The sequence below is a fragment of the Merops nubicus genome, unplaced genomic scaffold (genome assembly GCF_000691845.1).
Source record: "Merops nubicus isolate BGI_N331 unplaced genomic scaffold, ASM69184v1 scaffold8580, whole genome shotgun sequence".
Lineage (NCBI taxonomy): Eukaryota > Metazoa > Chordata > Aves > Coraciiformes > Meropidae > Merops > Merops nubicus.
The window spans coordinates 1-16,622 of record NW_008582116.1 but is presented as its reverse complement, the minus strand read 5'-3'; the positions used below and the strand labels follow the sequence as shown (position 1 = coordinate 16,622).

The 16,622-nt window shown below is 43.3% G+C and overlaps 1 protein-coding gene across 1 annotated transcript in view; it reads right to left on the bottom strand.

Annotated features, from left to right (window-relative positions):
• TP53BP1 (tumor protein p53 binding protein 1) overlaps positions 1–16,274 on the bottom strand; it is a 29,284-nt gene extending 13,010 nt beyond the window's left edge. The window contains exons 1-9 of the mRNA XM_008936582.1: positions 16,202–16,274; positions 15,717–15,866; positions 15,198–15,318; positions 14,143–14,288; positions 13,065–13,185; positions 12,645–12,733; positions 11,421–11,620; positions 9,253–10,384; positions 1,891–2,010 (exon numbers count right to left, since the gene is read on the bottom strand). Coding sequence (XP_008934830.1) covers positions 1,891–2,010; positions 9,253–10,384; positions 11,421–11,620; positions 12,645–12,733; positions 13,065–13,185; positions 14,143–14,288; positions 15,198–15,318; positions 15,717–15,866; positions 16,202–16,274 — 2,152 coding nt within the window. The remainder of the gene's footprint in view (positions 1–1,890; positions 2,011–9,252; positions 10,385–11,420; positions 11,621–12,644; positions 12,734–13,064; positions 13,186–14,142; positions 14,289–15,197; positions 15,319–15,716; positions 15,867–16,201) is intronic.
• Positions 16,275–16,622: the final 348 nt, after the last annotated feature.

Sequence of the window (16,622 nt, the reverse complement as noted above, 5' to 3'; positions counted from 1 at the left end):
CTTGTCTTACTTTCCAAGCTGAATGGCTGGGACTCCTCACTCCCATCATTCACAGGGGTAACAAGGTTCATTCGCAGAGAGAGTTTTGCACCAGCCTCGGGAGTCACAAGAGAATCTCCTTTCTCACACACTTCTGACACATCTGCTGATGCCATTGCACTTTCCACAGTGACATTGTTGGTTCCCATTGTGCCTTCTGCTGTAACATCACTAGTTGCTATAGTGTTGTCTGGGCAACTATCATCCACTGAAAACAGGAAAACAAAAGTTAACTGAAAATAGCTGCTGTCATTGACCCTGCCAGGGTTCAGGTCCCAGTTCTGTTTTGAGGATACTTCACAGCATGCCTTATTAGCAACAGTGCAGCAGTGGAGATTCCTGTCTAGAGTCCTGAAGCACAGAAGTGCTACAGCACAGGCATCATCCTTAGTTTGTGACAGAAAACTTCACAGTTAGGCAGGCAGAACCGCACACGTTCCATCCTGCAAGCGCAGCGTGCTTTGTGGGCCTGGCAGAGCCAGTCCTGCCAGGGTACCACGGACACTGGGAGCAATTCCCCTCACTCAGAGGGGCCCGTCCCAGTCTGTAATGGGGTCATATACAGGAGCACCATGAGTGCAGAGAATCCATGTTCCACACCAGCCCACACTCAAGGAGCAAACATCTTCGCCAGAGACCAGGAAAGAACACAACAAGGGAAGTGGGAGAAAGGACGAGCACCCCCCCATACAACAGCAACGTTTTCTGCCAAGGTAGGTTTGAGTTATTCCAACAGACCCCATTACATACAAAGATTTAACTCTGCTGGGTAAAACACTGGCTGGATGTCTGGGCCCAAAGGGTGCTGGTGAATGGAGTTAAATCCAGCTGGCAGCTGGTCACAAGTGGTGTTCCCCAGGGCTCACTACTGGGGCCTGTTCTCTTTAACATCTTTATCAATGATCTTGATGAGGAGATGGAGTGCACCCTCAAAGTTTGCAGGTGACACCAAGCTGGGCAGATGTGTTACCTCCTAGAGGGTCAGGAGGCTCTACAGAGGGGTCTGGCCAGGCTGGATCAACAGGCTGAGGCCAGTGGGCTGAGGTTCAAGAAGGCCAAGTGCCAGGTCCTGCACTTGCACCACAACAACCCCCTGCAACGCTCCAGGCTGGGGGAAGAGTGGCTGGAAAGGTGCCTGGCAGAAAACAACCTGGGGGTCTTGATGAAGAACTGGCTAAATATGAGGCAGCATGTGCCCAGGCAGCCAAGAATGCCACCAGCCTCCTGGCTTGGATCAGAAATAGTGTAGCCAGCAGGACTAGGGAAGCGATTACACCCCTACAGTGGTGAGGCTGCACCTCAATCCTGGGTTCACCTTTGGGGACCTCACTCCAAAAAGGACATGGGGGGCCTGGAGCATGTCCAGATAAGGGCAACGAAGCTGGTAATGGGTCTAGAGCACAAGTCTTGTGAGGAATGGCTGAGGGAACTGGGGCTATTTAATCTGAAGAAAAGGAGACTCAGGAAGAAACCTTCTCACTCTCCACAGCTACCTGAAACGAGCCTGCAGAGCAGTGGGTGCTGGTCTCTTCTCCTAAGTAACAAGTTACAGGACAAGAGGAAACAGCCTCAAGTTGTGCCAGGGGAAGCTTAGGTTGTATATTAGGAAAAATTTCTTCACCAAAAGGGTTATCAAGCACTGGACCAGGCTGCCCAGGGAAGTGGTTGAATCACTATCCCTAGACATGTCTAGAGCTGTAGATATGGTGCTGAGGGACACGGTTTAGCAGTGGACTTGGTAGAGTCAGGTTAATTGTTAGACTTCATGATCTTGAAGGTCTTTTCCAATCTAAACAATTCTATGCTTCAAACAGGCTTCCACTGCAGAACAGTCATTTGGGTTAAACTCACCAATTGGTGTGCTGTGTCTTCTGGGTCCCATTTTAAGCTGACCAATAAGAGGTGGCGTTATGCTGGTCAAGGGCTGAATGACATCACCCTCCTTTGGCAAAGTAAAATGAAACTGAGTTCCTAAAAGACAGAGAGCAGCGAAATCAGTCATTTTAGAAGACTACTTCTGTCCAAATACCAAAAACACAGGTTCACTGTGCTGTGGAAACGAGGAGCAGCATAACGCTCACACTGTCCTGTACCAAACTCCCCTGGAGTTACTGGTTTCAGGACAGCTGCTCCTACTGAGCTTCCTCATACTTTGTGTGGAAAACCTCCCTCAGCGAAAATCTGGCCTGTGATCAACTTCATACAGCTACTGTTCCAAGGTGCAAGATAAAACTGAGACTAAATATCCTGACACAAATAGGACTTTTAAAGAACGCCGCTTTGCTTCAGAAATGCTCAGGATTTTCCACAGAAAAGGGAAATGAGGCCAGAAACAGAAATGAAGATTAAGACAGAAGTGAATTAGCAAAGCCATGTGTTGCCTGAGTTAATAACCTGAAACTTAAACAGAATGGTGCTTTAGCAACAAACAGCCTCGGATCACGGGTCAGCAGATACACCCCAGATAGCCACCCATGTGCCAAACAATTAGTAGCACTCAATTAAAGGTTAGACGATGATAGCAGAATCTTCTCTGTAAAGTAAGCTTTAAGAGAAGTAAGAGAGACTGCAGGCTGCCACCAGAGGGTCTGCCCCCTCCTCCTGTCCCCTCCAACACTTCTGCCCTTTCCTGTGCAGCCTCCAGCCTAAAGGGTCTGCAGGCTCCACTGGGTGAGGCAGCCTGTCCCATCAGGGACACCACACCACGGGGGAATTACTCTGTGTGGACCCTGCAGGATTCAATGGATAAAATACATTAAAAACCTAGTGAAATGCTCCCTCCTTTTGCCTCATCCTGTACCATTTATTTGCATTAAATCTTCAGCATCATGTACCAGTTTCTTGCAGGCCGCGCTCTTTCCAAACTACATAGAATGATTTAACAAAACTATCAGAGTAACCCCTTACTCCTCAAAATAGGTTTTCTTCACCTTTGTCACTATCCTTCCTTTTTCCTAAAACTGTATTTATTCTTTGGATTTCATTCAAGATATTACTCAAATAATGCAAGTCACAATTTATGTAACTCCTGAATTTTAAGCAGCACGTATAAAAAAAACAACCCCCACAACAAAGACCTAAGAAAATTCTTAGTTAAGGTCATGAGACCACGAATTCAAGTTATTTAAATTCAAGAGCTAGCACTGGAGAAGCAGATGCAACTTCTAGTTATAGCCAGATGCAGTGTATCACTCTTTAGTTACACAAGACACTGACACAGGATTTACAAGACTACCTTGTGGCAAATGAAGCCATAAATACATGACAAGGTAATCCCCTCAGCAAAAGAAAACCAAACCACCCAAGCAGTGAAAAGCTATCCAGTGCCTGTTTGGAAACCATCACCAGCCCTGCTGTCACGAGTTTTAAAAACAGAGTTCAGCAACTGCAGCATCCTTGATATCACCTACAAACTTGGGTGTGGTTTTACTGCTTCCCAGTGCAGTGGAACTCATGGTTTGTGGGTTCACTGCATATCAAAAGGCCAGCCACTCCTCACCAACGGCTGGAGATCGCCTGTCATACCAACACTCACAGCACATCTCCATTTAAAAAGCACCTCATTTAAGAACTTAAGTCTTTAGAAACTCCACTGAATTCTCATCAGTTTAGCCAACACAATCCCTTCTAGCCTAGAAATCCCCATTTGGCAGGCTAATAACAGGTGATCCAAAGAACTTAAGAAACAATCAGCCTGCCTTTGAACAAGATAATCCAGTCACTATACCAACAGACACCATTAGAGAAAACAAGCAAGCGTTCACACAGGACTTAGAAAAAATACATATGCCTCAAAGTTTAATTGCTTTCACATAACTATATCAACTGTTGCAACAATGACAACTTTTCATGCTCTCTGCAAATTCCTAGGTCCTTAAGACCATCCTTCTATATAACATTTCCTTTTACCTTTCAGCATCAAAAGATTGGGTCTTTCTCTGGCCCGCTTTGCCTCTCCCACGCGTGCTGATGCCAAGGTGTAAAGAACTTGCTTGGTCAGCCCTTGCGCGGGGGGGAGTTTGCTGTTTCTAGCACAGTGCAGCAGGCAACTGCAGCACAGCACCAAACTGCACCCTCATCATGGAAGAGGACAAAGGAACCCCCGTCCTGTGTCCACCCAAGTGAGGCAGAGCCACCATCCTCTTCTCTGCCAGATGGAGGTGCAGTCCCAGTGCCTCTCCCGCACACACTGCTCCGCGGGGACGCTCAGCCCGCAGGGCTCAAGCCGCCCAAGCCCAGATGCTCTGCCTGCAGCTCTCTCCTGCCCGTCCCTCCCACAGGGCATGTGGTACAACAGCCACGCCAGGACCTACAGAAAAGGCCAGCAGCAGTGAAAAGCCACCTTGTTTTCTATGCACACAGAAGGGACAAAACAAAAAACAAACCACCAAAATAACCCCACATCTCAAAGAATCCTATACCTCCTACCTAATAACTTCTGCTTTGTCTTTCACAAAGCCTTTCCTCAGCTCTGTTCTTAACTCACGAGCACATTTTATTTATAACACTATTTAACAGAACAAAAGCTCGATTACATACATTTTTCTCCACTGGTAATTCATATTTAGCTCTGATGTATCAGAAGGATCTCATTAGAAATTAAGAAGCAACTTTACTTCCAGAAGCCTTTGAGACAAAGATTCACCGCTCTAGCCAGGCTTGAGGCAATGTTAAAAAGATTAAAGAGCTTGACAACACAACTTCTCATTATTTTAATAAAAATAGTAACTTTTTATTTAACCTGGTATGCTTAAACTTTATCATAACTATGTTAACTGCACTGCTTATCTGTTTATTCTTTATTTTACGTTTCCAGAAAAAAAAGTTCATTTTCTAAATGAGGTTAAATGAGGTTCTGTATGCACAATCTACAAAAAAGATTTCACATACAACCACAACTTCTATAAACTCCATAGAGTCTTGGAAATAGACTTCAGTGAGTAAATTTCTTTTCCATATGCCTATACAACACCATGTTCCAGCCTTTGAGATTTTTTTGAGAAGTAACTGAACAGTTAATGTTATTCAAGGCAACTTCAAAAACAAAGACACCCTCCAAACCTCACCACCCAGTTTCTACTCCAAGAGTCCAAGGACTCTTCTCCAAGATCTTTCTAGTCCTCACCCAAAGTTTGTACTTACTGATGCATGATTCATCATCTGTTGATATGGAATTAAAATCCCTGTTGGAAATAACTATCATGAGAACAAAGCTGCTGTAAGAGAACAGGGATGATCTAAAGCTTCTCACACCTTAAGGACAGAGTGATGGTTAAAGAAAAATATGACTACACATTTTTCCACCAGGCTTCATTAATTTGAAGAGAGCAGGCAGAACATCTCAAAAGCCTGAACGCTCTCCCTAATACCAATCAGCCCTTCAGTGCAATGCAAGTGTGCAAACCAACCACCAGCATTAACTTGGGTTCATCTCTCTGGTGGTTTATTTTTCTCCTTTGAAAGTAAATCCAGCCCAGCGTGATGTGTTTGAGCTGGACTAGATTTATGTAAGAAAACACATTTCAAGTACAATGTAACAAAGGAAATGTTACCTCAAGTTAAAATGCAATTTTGTTCACACTCACCAAAGGGAAGTTTTGGACTGTGAACCCTGTGGAAGACCATACTGAAGTGGAATGTACCATCCCACCTTGTTACACAACTGCACCTCTCATCTTTATTTCAGCATCATTTCAGTGGTGCACTGTCAAACGTATTACTTGATTTAACAAAACCCATACTGCTCTTAACTTCAAAGACCAGTACTGCTCTCCTGACTGTGCTGAACTGTCTTACTCAACATCCAGTCCCAGCACATCCAATGGCCCAGACGCCTCCACAGAACAGTTCATTTGAGATCACAAAATCCAATGGGATCAGCACACTTTCAAAATTCCTGACCAGTGTTTCGACCAGATGCCCTCAAAGCATCATAAACCCCAAAGATATCACATCCCTCTCAGCAAGTTCCAAACCCACACTTTTCTCGATGATGAAAGAGAGGCTTCTTCAGAAGTATCTCCCCACTGCATCTTTGCCCTTATATTCACCCACGTTCAGCCCTGGGGAAACTTGTATGCCAGGCTACACTGATGCAGTGACTGTTCTGACTGCTCTATCCCAATTCACAGAGAACATGATTTTCAGTCTTTAGCTCAGAGCTATCATGGACTGAAAAAAAGCCCACCTCAACAACAACAAATAAAAAAATGACGTTAAATGGCAACAGAATAATCCAACACTACCAAAGAACCAGTCTTGGTCCACAGAAGATCTCAAACCCTGGTGATTCAGGTTTTCTGTGCAGTCTCCAAAATCTGTCACTAAAGCTTTTTTTTTTTTTCCCTAATTTAAACAGCATGATTCTATTGTACCACTTATAAGCAATATTCAAAGCTATCCCTAAATATCATTAGGGATGCAGCCTCCAGACTTTGGACAAATGTTGCTAAGACACACCTAAATACCACAACTGAAGAACTCCAATCGGAAATCAATGACACTACTGTCTCAATTGACAAAAACACACCAAATTGCCTCCAGCATGTTACTTGCTGGTTACTGGTTCCCCAAGCCAACAAAGACTCTACTGTCAGAAAATGCACTCAGGTAAAAAAAAAAAAAGATAAATTGTATGGATTTCTGGCAAACCAAAATACTCTACTTTCTTGCTCAACAGTTAAGCAGTTTGCTGCATTATGAAATTACCTGATGGCCACTAGTTAGAGGACGTTAAAGAATGCAGAAAAGCTCCCAAACATCTGACTGGTCCTGCTGCATTCAGAAGAATGGGTGTCAAAGTTGTACCTATTAAATTGCTATGATAGCTGGTATATTAAGCAGTGCTTAACAATGTAGATTAATTCATATGACTAAGTTACTGGGAAAGTGAAGTTTTTAAATCTAAACAATGAAGGTATCAGAAACCCTAACGCATGGCAATTTTTACAGGACTAAACATATGCTGAGCTCAAAATAAAGAAACCACTGGAGAAGTTGTTTTCAGACATCAGTGACGTTAAAAACTGTAGCCATAGAGATCCATACTCCTTGAAAGTAATTTGAGCTTTATTTTGTTTTAAAATAGGTCAACAGATACTTACAGTAAAGTCTACCTTGAAAACTGCTATTATCTTTTGCTGGAAATCTCTCCAAAATTGACGACCTGCATAAGCACTCCAATCTTTTGCACACCTCGCTGTAATCCAACCCCTACAGGTGACAATATTTACCTGTCATTCTTATCTTGCAACATGAGATACTACCTTCATCCTATTCTTGAGGCTGTTGACTTTCTTCTCACCGTTCAGTTCCACACTATGAAATGGTTCTCTCTTTCTCAAACTGGTCAGCAAATTTGGTATTAAAACCACACATAAGTATTACACTCAATCCCTTTTCATCCGTCTCCATCTAGCACTTCAGAGTCATCTCACCTACTTCTGTTCAGATATAAAGAAGAAAGCTCTTCATCTTGCTCCTTTTGGAAATCTGCCATTTTGACCTTTCCAAACAGGATCACATGTTCCAGAAGTCAGCACGGTTCAAGGTCACAAGAACTGAAGAAAAGGGGAGGGAACCATATAAGAACGAGCTCAAAAGGCTTTCAGGAAGAAACAGCCAAAGCTGCCATAAATGGCAGTAGGGATCAGTTCACAACTGGAGAAATTAAACAAGTAGTTCAGAAAACAGTAACAAAAAATATTGGACTCCTGAGAATGATTAGAGAAGTTCTGAGTAAGTTTTGAAGAAATGTACAGCTCTCAAAAAAACCAAAAAGCCAAAAACCAATGACCAAATGTAAACTGGCAGAGAAAATCAGAGAGGTGTCCTTCACTGAGAGCAGGAAACCATTCAGACCAGTCATCAACCCAGGACGTGAAGGAAGAAAGAGGGCTGGGTGTTAGAAATGGCTTTAAAGTAGTATGTCTTGCACTAATAACTCAGAAGGAAAAAACAGAAAGTATTATCACTTGAACAAAGCTCTGCAGAACAGAATATAGGGATAAGTAACAATAACATGGCCGTTGAGTGATAAGAGAAACTCTGTCTAGTTCAGAGCTTTACAGGTTCCACAAATCAAAATCACAGACTGGTCAATCTTGATCTGTCAGATAGCTCACAAACGTCTTCCCTGCTACATGTTTCATTTAATTCTAACAGCCCAACATGATTCTACTGATCTTCCATTGTACTATCTGAAGGATTCACAGAAGATAAGCTACCTAGCAAAACAGTGGAAAGAGATAACTAAACCTCTGCTAAGTTCAGGACATGTAAAGACAACCATCACCTATGGACAACTAACGTTCTCAGACCCTCATCTTTCATAATCCCCAGCTTCAGGAGACTGAGAGTCACCTGCTGTCACTGTAAGAAGGGGGAAATTCTCTCCCACTCTCTGAACCTGCAGTTTAATGAAAGATCACTTGTATCTCAAAGAAGTGTACAATTCAAGACAAAGCCCTAGTAAAAGCTTTCTATTACTTTCTCATTTGAGGAGTACAGAACTCTCTTTTAAAATGAAGCCAACTAAGAGGCAAAAGCTTCAGAAAACTCAGGTATAGCATCCCACATTTCTTGTACAACTACACAACAGCATGTTAAAGGGATTTCAATGCATCATGACACTACCTGCCGAGCCACAGCTTACACATGAGTGACAGGCTATTCTGCTTTAAAATAATCTCAAGACAAATTTGCTGTATTAGTTTCTAGCTCAAAGCTGCTCTGTACACCCCCAGAAAAGAAAATTCTCCTCTGAGAATGAAAAAAAAAACCCAACAAAACAGTAAGGAGATGTACACGATGGAAAGTACAGACAACCATACACCCTCCTCCTTTCAAGGACACTATTGTTGCTTCTGGGGAAGAAGGAAAAAAAAAAAAAAAGAGGTACAAAAATCCCTGAGCATTGCCAAGGTCACAACACTCTGAGTTTTTCAAGTTGCTCTGCGTATCTGCCATAAAACAAAAGAGTGCTAGGAACAAAGATTACCTTATCGTTCTTGCCTGCAGTAGTTTGACAAAAGGGTGAAAAAAGCAAAGGCATGTTACACACAGAACACAGTAACTTGTAGTGCTGCTCTAAAGAGATTCTGTTTAACACCCACCCAACATCAATGCTCCCTGAAAACATGGAGGATTGTACACAGCTGTCCCTGAGATTATTCAAAGTATGCACCTCTGAACTTCTAACCTAAATTCACTTACCACTGGGAGGACTGGGGGATTTAGCAGCTGCCTTCTCCAGTGGCCACTTCTGCTCTGCTTGCTCGAGATTCCTTGTTGTAGCAGTGTCCTCTGCATTGTTTGGCACATGACTCTTCTGCTGAGCCACCAGCACGTCAACTCCTGTCTCTTGAAGTAGTGGCTGGCTCCTCATTACCTGTCCTATTTCTGAACAACCTGGATGCCTTTTGGCACACAACACCACCTCTGACGGAACATCACTCTTTAACTTAGGAAACAAGTTGTTGTGCTGTGCCAGTAACTCCCCTACAGAAGTTTCTCTTCCCCAGCTTTCCGGTCCAATCTTTTCTAATTCCTGGGATTGATCAGACAAATTCTCGCTATTTTTACAAGAACCATCAGCAAAATCCACTTCCATATCTTCATGACACTGTCCTTCCCTCTCAGGAATAAGCCTCTGAGAAAGCATGACATTAACATGAGACCCATCTTCGTTTATTTCTTTCTCTTTTACTTGCAGTTTTTCTTGTTCTTCACACTGAGTCTCAGGAACTGCCTCGGGTTCAGAAGTCTCTTCCGACAGATGATCCTCAGACTGTGCTTCTCTACCCTGAGTGTGTGACAAAACCTCAGGCAGACCAGACTGATGTGCAGCAGTCTGACTTCCAGAAATACACTCCATTTCCTGAGGAGCTGTAGGGGCTAATGACCCATTTCCTTCCAAGTCTGCACTAACTAACTGCATCACAGGCTTTCCTGCAGTCTCTAAACCCTCCTTTTCTGCTTTTCCACAGTTTTCAGAGTCAGCTTCATCACCTGCATCTAGCCTCAGTTTCATGCTGTCATTCTCCATGGAGCAGAGCCCCAAGCCTGAGGCCTGGCACTCAGAAATCTCGGCCTGGGTGGTTTCGCTGTCTTGGCCCACACTCAGAGAGCCCGAGCTGACCTCTCTGTCTGTGGGCTGGCTACCCTCACTTGCAGAAAGCATCAGCTTACAGGACTCGGAAGGCTGTGACACAGGGTCCCCTGTAGACACCTTCGACAAAGCATCTGTGCAGCCAGAGAGATCTGCTAAGCATGGACGGGCTGAAGCACCAGCTTTTACTTCTCCTTCATGCTTCTTCTCTGGGCTCGGAGTTGGAACAAAGATATCCTAAAATAAAAGGAAAAAAACACATTCAGGACATGGGAGTATCAGGGCATCCCAAGTAGGACTGTTAATTTATCTCTTATTCTTAGAATATTGCACTGGATTATGGAGCAGAGCAAACTCAGCCCAAAACTACAGATAAAAACCCCCTTGAGCTTCCTATCCCTTCCCCCTGCCCCCATTTACATGAGTCATAGTTGTCCCATTCTTGCTGAGAAAAATTTTCACTAGCCATTACTTTTTAGTACCCCTGTGGCAAAGTCAGACACAATCCTTGGTAGGCCTCTCACTACCAAATCATGAATTACAGGTATATGGCAAACAGGCAGCTACTTTTAGTCAAACCACCAAGAGTTCTGGCAAGATTCTCTGGAGCAATCTATTACACTAGCATGAAAGCTGCCTTCAGCTAAGGACAAGTCTTCAACTGCTGAAGACTCTAGTTCAGCCTTTACTTGCTGCCTTAAGTTCATTAAATTTATAATATTGAGCTGCAAAGCCACCATCTGTCAAGTACTTTTGAACAGTAGTAACTTTCACAAAAGCACAAAGGAATCAACAGATAGTAAGAATAAGCAACTTAAAAAATGCAGTAAATGAATTCTAGCCTTGTAGGAGAATACAAATGCTTTATTAACAGCTTCATTTTCTCCATGACAAATGATGCTAAGGTCTATCCGGGTAGAAGTCTAACTTGTGACACAGTTTGAGATGCAGGATGCCTAGTTCAGCATCAGAAAGCAGCAGCCTTTCAGAAAGGGAAAGAAAAGAAACCAAGCACAAAAGAAAGATCTCTGGCATAGATAAGAAGATACATTCTATGTCCAGTATCTCCCTGCATGCTCTCCAGCTGTTCTGCATTGTCTCTGCAGGATAAACCCCCACGCAGCATGCTCAGTAGGTAACTGACTGGTGGGGACAGGGAAGCTCACGAGAACCAGCTCAGTAGGGAAGGTCAACGCAGAAGGACAGAGGCTGACTCTCATCTTCTGCAAGAGCCACACAAAGCCCTCAGCAAGGTTTCCCCAAGAACCCTTACGTGAGAGAACTCCGGCTGGGACGGGACAGGCACGGCTCCAGGAGAGAAGGTGGGGGCACTCTGGGACACCGGGGTGGAAGCCTGAGGTATGACAAGGGGTGCTGGTGGGACACATGAAATGGTCATCTCCATGAGTGTATCCCTCTGCTTCTGCATCAGCTCTCTTCCTTCTGCAGGGCTAGATACATCCATCCGTTCATCTGGTTTGAAAGAGCAGAAGATACATTACTAGCAAATTCTTGCCTTGTACCTAATGTTTCCAAAATTCTATCAAAAGACTTGTCTTCAGTGGCATATGCAACTTGCTCATACTTTAAACAAGTGAACATAAAATCATCTCTCCAGGTAAATTCTTTCTGGAGAAAAAAAAAAAAAAATGTAAAATGCAATCAACAAAAACATCCACATCCTTAAATTGAAGGGGGCTAGGGAAGGGAGAAAGGTTTCTTTACGATATAACTACTTTGCTACAGGTCTATAACTTCTACAATTACAAAAAAGTATCCAAAATTTATAGAAGCATTTCTCTGGGGCTTTCCCCCCCCACCTTTTGCTGCCTTTAGTACAATACAACCAAATTCAGACCCCAGCTAACAAGATATCAATTTTAAAAAAGTATTTCACCTTCTGTGACAGGAATCCCACAGACAGTAACAGTGCTTCTGTAGCATACTGAATGTCTGTGTAGATGGCTATCTTACCCCTCACGGTGAACAAGTGCTTACAGAAAATGTTTAAGAACCAAGGTATCATATGGAACAATCCCTCTTTTGGCATGGCATTCTAGAACACACACATAATACACAAAAGCTTTTTTGTACTGTGCAAGTCAACCCAGTCCAGGTAAAAGAGCTGCTATGCCACAGTCCTGACAGTACAGACCGTGCTTAGAGAGCTGCCCGTAGCAAGGATGCCTGCTCCCTGAGAAAGGAAGATAACTGCAAGCAGCAATCTGTATCCCACATGAAGCATTTCCCATGCTAAGTGAAGTGGAGCTAGCTGAACATATGCATTTTATTATCACAGCTATGCAGGAAACAGCAACAGCACATCAGCATCTGAGTCACAAATACAGATCTCCCCTCACCTACCGCTTTCAGAGCTCTCAGTCCTGCTTTACTCTCTAAATACAGTTTTAGCAGGTTTTGAAAAGGCTGCATGCTCAGATAAACCACAAAGCACAGAAATACACAATCACAAAGCAGTATGCAGAAAAGTTCACACCTTTTGTTTGCTGCTGTTCAGTAGGACTGCTGGGGACAAGAGCACTGGAGCCAAAGGCGACAGGAGGAATAACTGAGTCTGAGGAGACACTGCAGACCAAGAAAAGTGAACATGGAAAAGACCACACATCACTAAACAAATGCATTAACTTCTCCCCAAACGTAGCTCCAGCATGTCACATTAGGAATCTGCTCATAAAGAGAGTGTTGGGTGTTCACTAGCAAGGGACTTGTGAAAGAGAAACTGACCATGTTGCTATCATAGGTTCATTTCATTGCAAAATAAAGCCATGCTCCTCTCCATACAGAATTAAAACACTGACTGCTTCAAATCCAGTAGCAGCCTTGACTGAAGAGCAACAGTGGAAACGCACTACTGCAGTTAAGCTACTGCAATGACCTGCAGGGTGTTTTTGCTTACATGGAACGACTCTCCTGTACAAGGGATCCCTGTCCAGAGAGCTGCAGGAGCTGCAGACTGCGGGCAGGGGTGCACGCCAGAGAACTCCCCTCTTCCACCCTGGTTATCAGACAGCCAGCCTCTGCAACAGTTATGAACAAATGGAAACAGGATTAGAAATCTGACCAATTGCCAGGCCGATCAGAAACTTCCAAGGAATGACATTCACACTGCACAGTTACTCCCCAGGGGAGCAAGGGCAAGCTGATTTTCACAGAGTCAAAGAAAAACTGTACAGGAAATTTCAGTATGTGAAATGTGAGCATAATATAGTTAAGATAAAAAAAGATAAGTTTGTACCTATACAATAGTTTATTTTCAAGCTAGACTGTACAAGTCTTCCTACTTGGGAATTTTAAAAGAAAAATACCCAATTGCTCCAATACCAGCACGTTTGTTCCAGCACTAGAACGCCAATAGAGGCAAGGTTCTTACAAGAAAAGACACCCTGCCCTGACCACTGACCCAGTGTGAACACAAGGCTGCTGCTGAGCCCTCGGGACACAGAGGGTTCAGGTACAAGAGCATACCTGCATAGACTCAGTTCTGCATAAATTAAAACCACACAAAAAGCATAAAGAGAGACTTCATTTAGCTCATACATTATAAACTGTGACAAAGTGGCTTCTCAGAACTTTATTTCCTAGGCCTTTCACTGCGAAGATTGTTAAGAACCATTCTATCTGTTTATTAGCCTTTCAGTTCTGGATACCATAAACCAGACACAGACATTAGGAAGACATACAGCAATGACCTCTCTCTTGATCCTATTTCATGTGAACTCTTCTTTTACAGGGAAGGAGCATTAACCTAGATGACAAATAAGACTTCCTAAAATTGTAGTATAAAGATTTTGGTTGTAGGATCCTGTCCTATCCCCAAAAGGGAGGCCAATTCAGAAGAGTAGCGTGGAATGTTTTGCCAAATTAAAAACATTACTCTACACCCTAAAACACCACATACTTAAGAAGATCACCTAGGGATGATGATTAGGATCATCACTGGGATGGACATTTTGGCTCTGCTTGTCTATCATTACCTGTTTCATTGCTCCCAGGAAACAGCTCTTCCTGAGTTGATATGATATCTGACTCCTCGTGACCAGAATCAAGGGATTTCTCAGTTTTAGTGGGGTCACAGACTGGCATTTGTTTTCTAGTATGCTCTTCTGTTTCTTGTAGAGTTCTGGAAAAGCAAGGCACCATCACTGACAGGAGAAATTTGAAGTACAAAGTAATACTGCAGTATTTTAAAGAAAATGTATCAGCACAGATGAAAGGTGCTCTATTGCACGTACCACAGACAAAAAAAAAAAAAAAAAAGAGGAAGGGGAAGGGAAGGAGGAAGACCAACCAAACCAACAACATCTTCAACCTTGACAAGTTGCACTTTCAGAATTCTTGTAAGTTTTCAACCAGTCTAAGTGGTGTTTAAATAGAATGCAAATCATTCTAGGGACTTCTATTCAATGTGGATTCTAGGTATGTTGTTTCACCTCCTTTTTAGTATTATTTTGTGGCAGAATGTGACAATGCAAGAAGAGCTAAATATTATTCTATCTGGCCTAAAAGATAAATAAAAAAAGTTTTCAACAAAATGAAGTTTCACATTTAAAAATAATTAAAACTATAAAGCTTAAAATAGCAAATGCTCAAAGGCTTCCTGGAATAGCCACCACTTAGCATCTAGGTTTCTCCTGTGAGGCCAATGCCCATGCTGCAGTGATTCAGTTATCTTGATAAAACTTCCGCGACTAAAACTGAGTTACTCCTTTTAACATATTCCAGTCACTTAACTTTAAGAAAATTATTACTATATTTTCTTATCCAGTGTACTCTCCCTTGAAAAGGAACCTACTGATATCTTTGTGTGTAAGAGTTTGGCACCACCTCTTTTTTCAGCTAGGAATGGTGAAAGCACTCCCTGGCCAAAACTGCTGCAAAATGCTCTCATCGGCACTTCACCTTTCCCTCTGCTTTTCTCCTTTCCCTTACAGCCTGAAACCTCCTACGTCTAAAAATTTCATCAAGGAGACAAAAAAATCAACTTCCAGAATGTCAGCAAAAGACCTATGGAGAACAGGGACTGTTTTACCTTTCAGAATTTTCGTGCTGCCCTTCTGAACCACTGTGAGCTTTGGTGCTGGAGCCGCTTTCTATGCTGTCCCCACACAGCTCTAGAGAGAGGGGAGGGGAGGAATTGTTCCTCAAGTCACCTAGATTAATATACAAAGAGAAGTGTAGCTCTGTAAACTACACAATTATCAAGACAAGCTTATATGAAAAAGAAAAAAAAAATTCTTTTAAACTATCAATGAGAACAGAAATGACAAAAGGACAGAATGAGGGTTTTACCAGAGAGAGAATCCAGGACTGGCCTCCCTGAATATTCCAGAAACACAGGTCAGCACTGGGATAGCCACAAGAAAACAAGTGAACCATCCCAAAGGAAAGAGACAGCAAAATTCCTTTCAACTACCAATAAGCTGTTAAGTAATATTTGACAACTACTAATACTGTCTTTCCTGCCAAAGAAATACAACAACTATAATTTAAAGAAACCAGAGAGAACTGACAGAGCAGCAAAAGGGCATCTGAGATCATTTTCACATACCATCTTTAATATTGTTCTTCACAGGTCTGGAAGGGATAGCAGCTCCAGGGTGAAACTGGTGCCTAGCATCTCCTTCACTGGGCACAAAGTCACTTTCAAAGTCCTGGCTCTGTGAGAGCTCTAGAGCTCCAAACTGCAGCTGTGACATGCCTGTATCTAACACCAAACATCCATAACTAATACATATACTAAAGAAAACAAGTCAAAGAGTCATCTCTCACTTTACAAAGGCAAAAGATACACCCCCTCTAACAAGAAAAGTATTTAGTCTATTGCTGAAATGCTGAATATCTGATCTCAGCTGTACTAATTAAAAATGCAGTAAGGGATTAGTGACGCTGGCCACTAACTCAGAAGCCAGGGTTAATCAGCAGTCTTATGTAACGCCACTAGGAACTGCATCAGATTTGGATTCCATGCTGAGAAAACAACCCTGACAATACACAGCCTGTGCGTGAAAGCCCTTTGACGACAACTGCCATTACGCCACCAGCTGTCTGCCCTAAAAAGGCCCCGTCGCCTAATGGCCACAATGCATCCATGCCTCTGCTTCGCCATGTCCTGACTCTAAGGTCCTCATCAACAAAGACATGAAATCATCGGGGTTTTTTTCAACTGGTAGAAGGAGACACCAACTCCTGACCCGTTATTAGCAGCACAACCACCCCCAGGGAGACGAGTGAGGCAGCTGAACTGAAAAATTACTCAGGCAGCTGACCAGATCCACAGTCCCGAGAACTGACCCAAAACGCAGGAATCACCTTCCACGCACGGCGCAGTAGCACAGTCCGCCGCCTCCCCTTCGCCTCTTCCGCCGGTCTTCTCAAGGGCACTGCAACAGAAACACTCGCGTCGCCTCGGCGTTTCCCGCGGGCTGCCCTCCGACAGCCGCCCGCTACGAGAGGC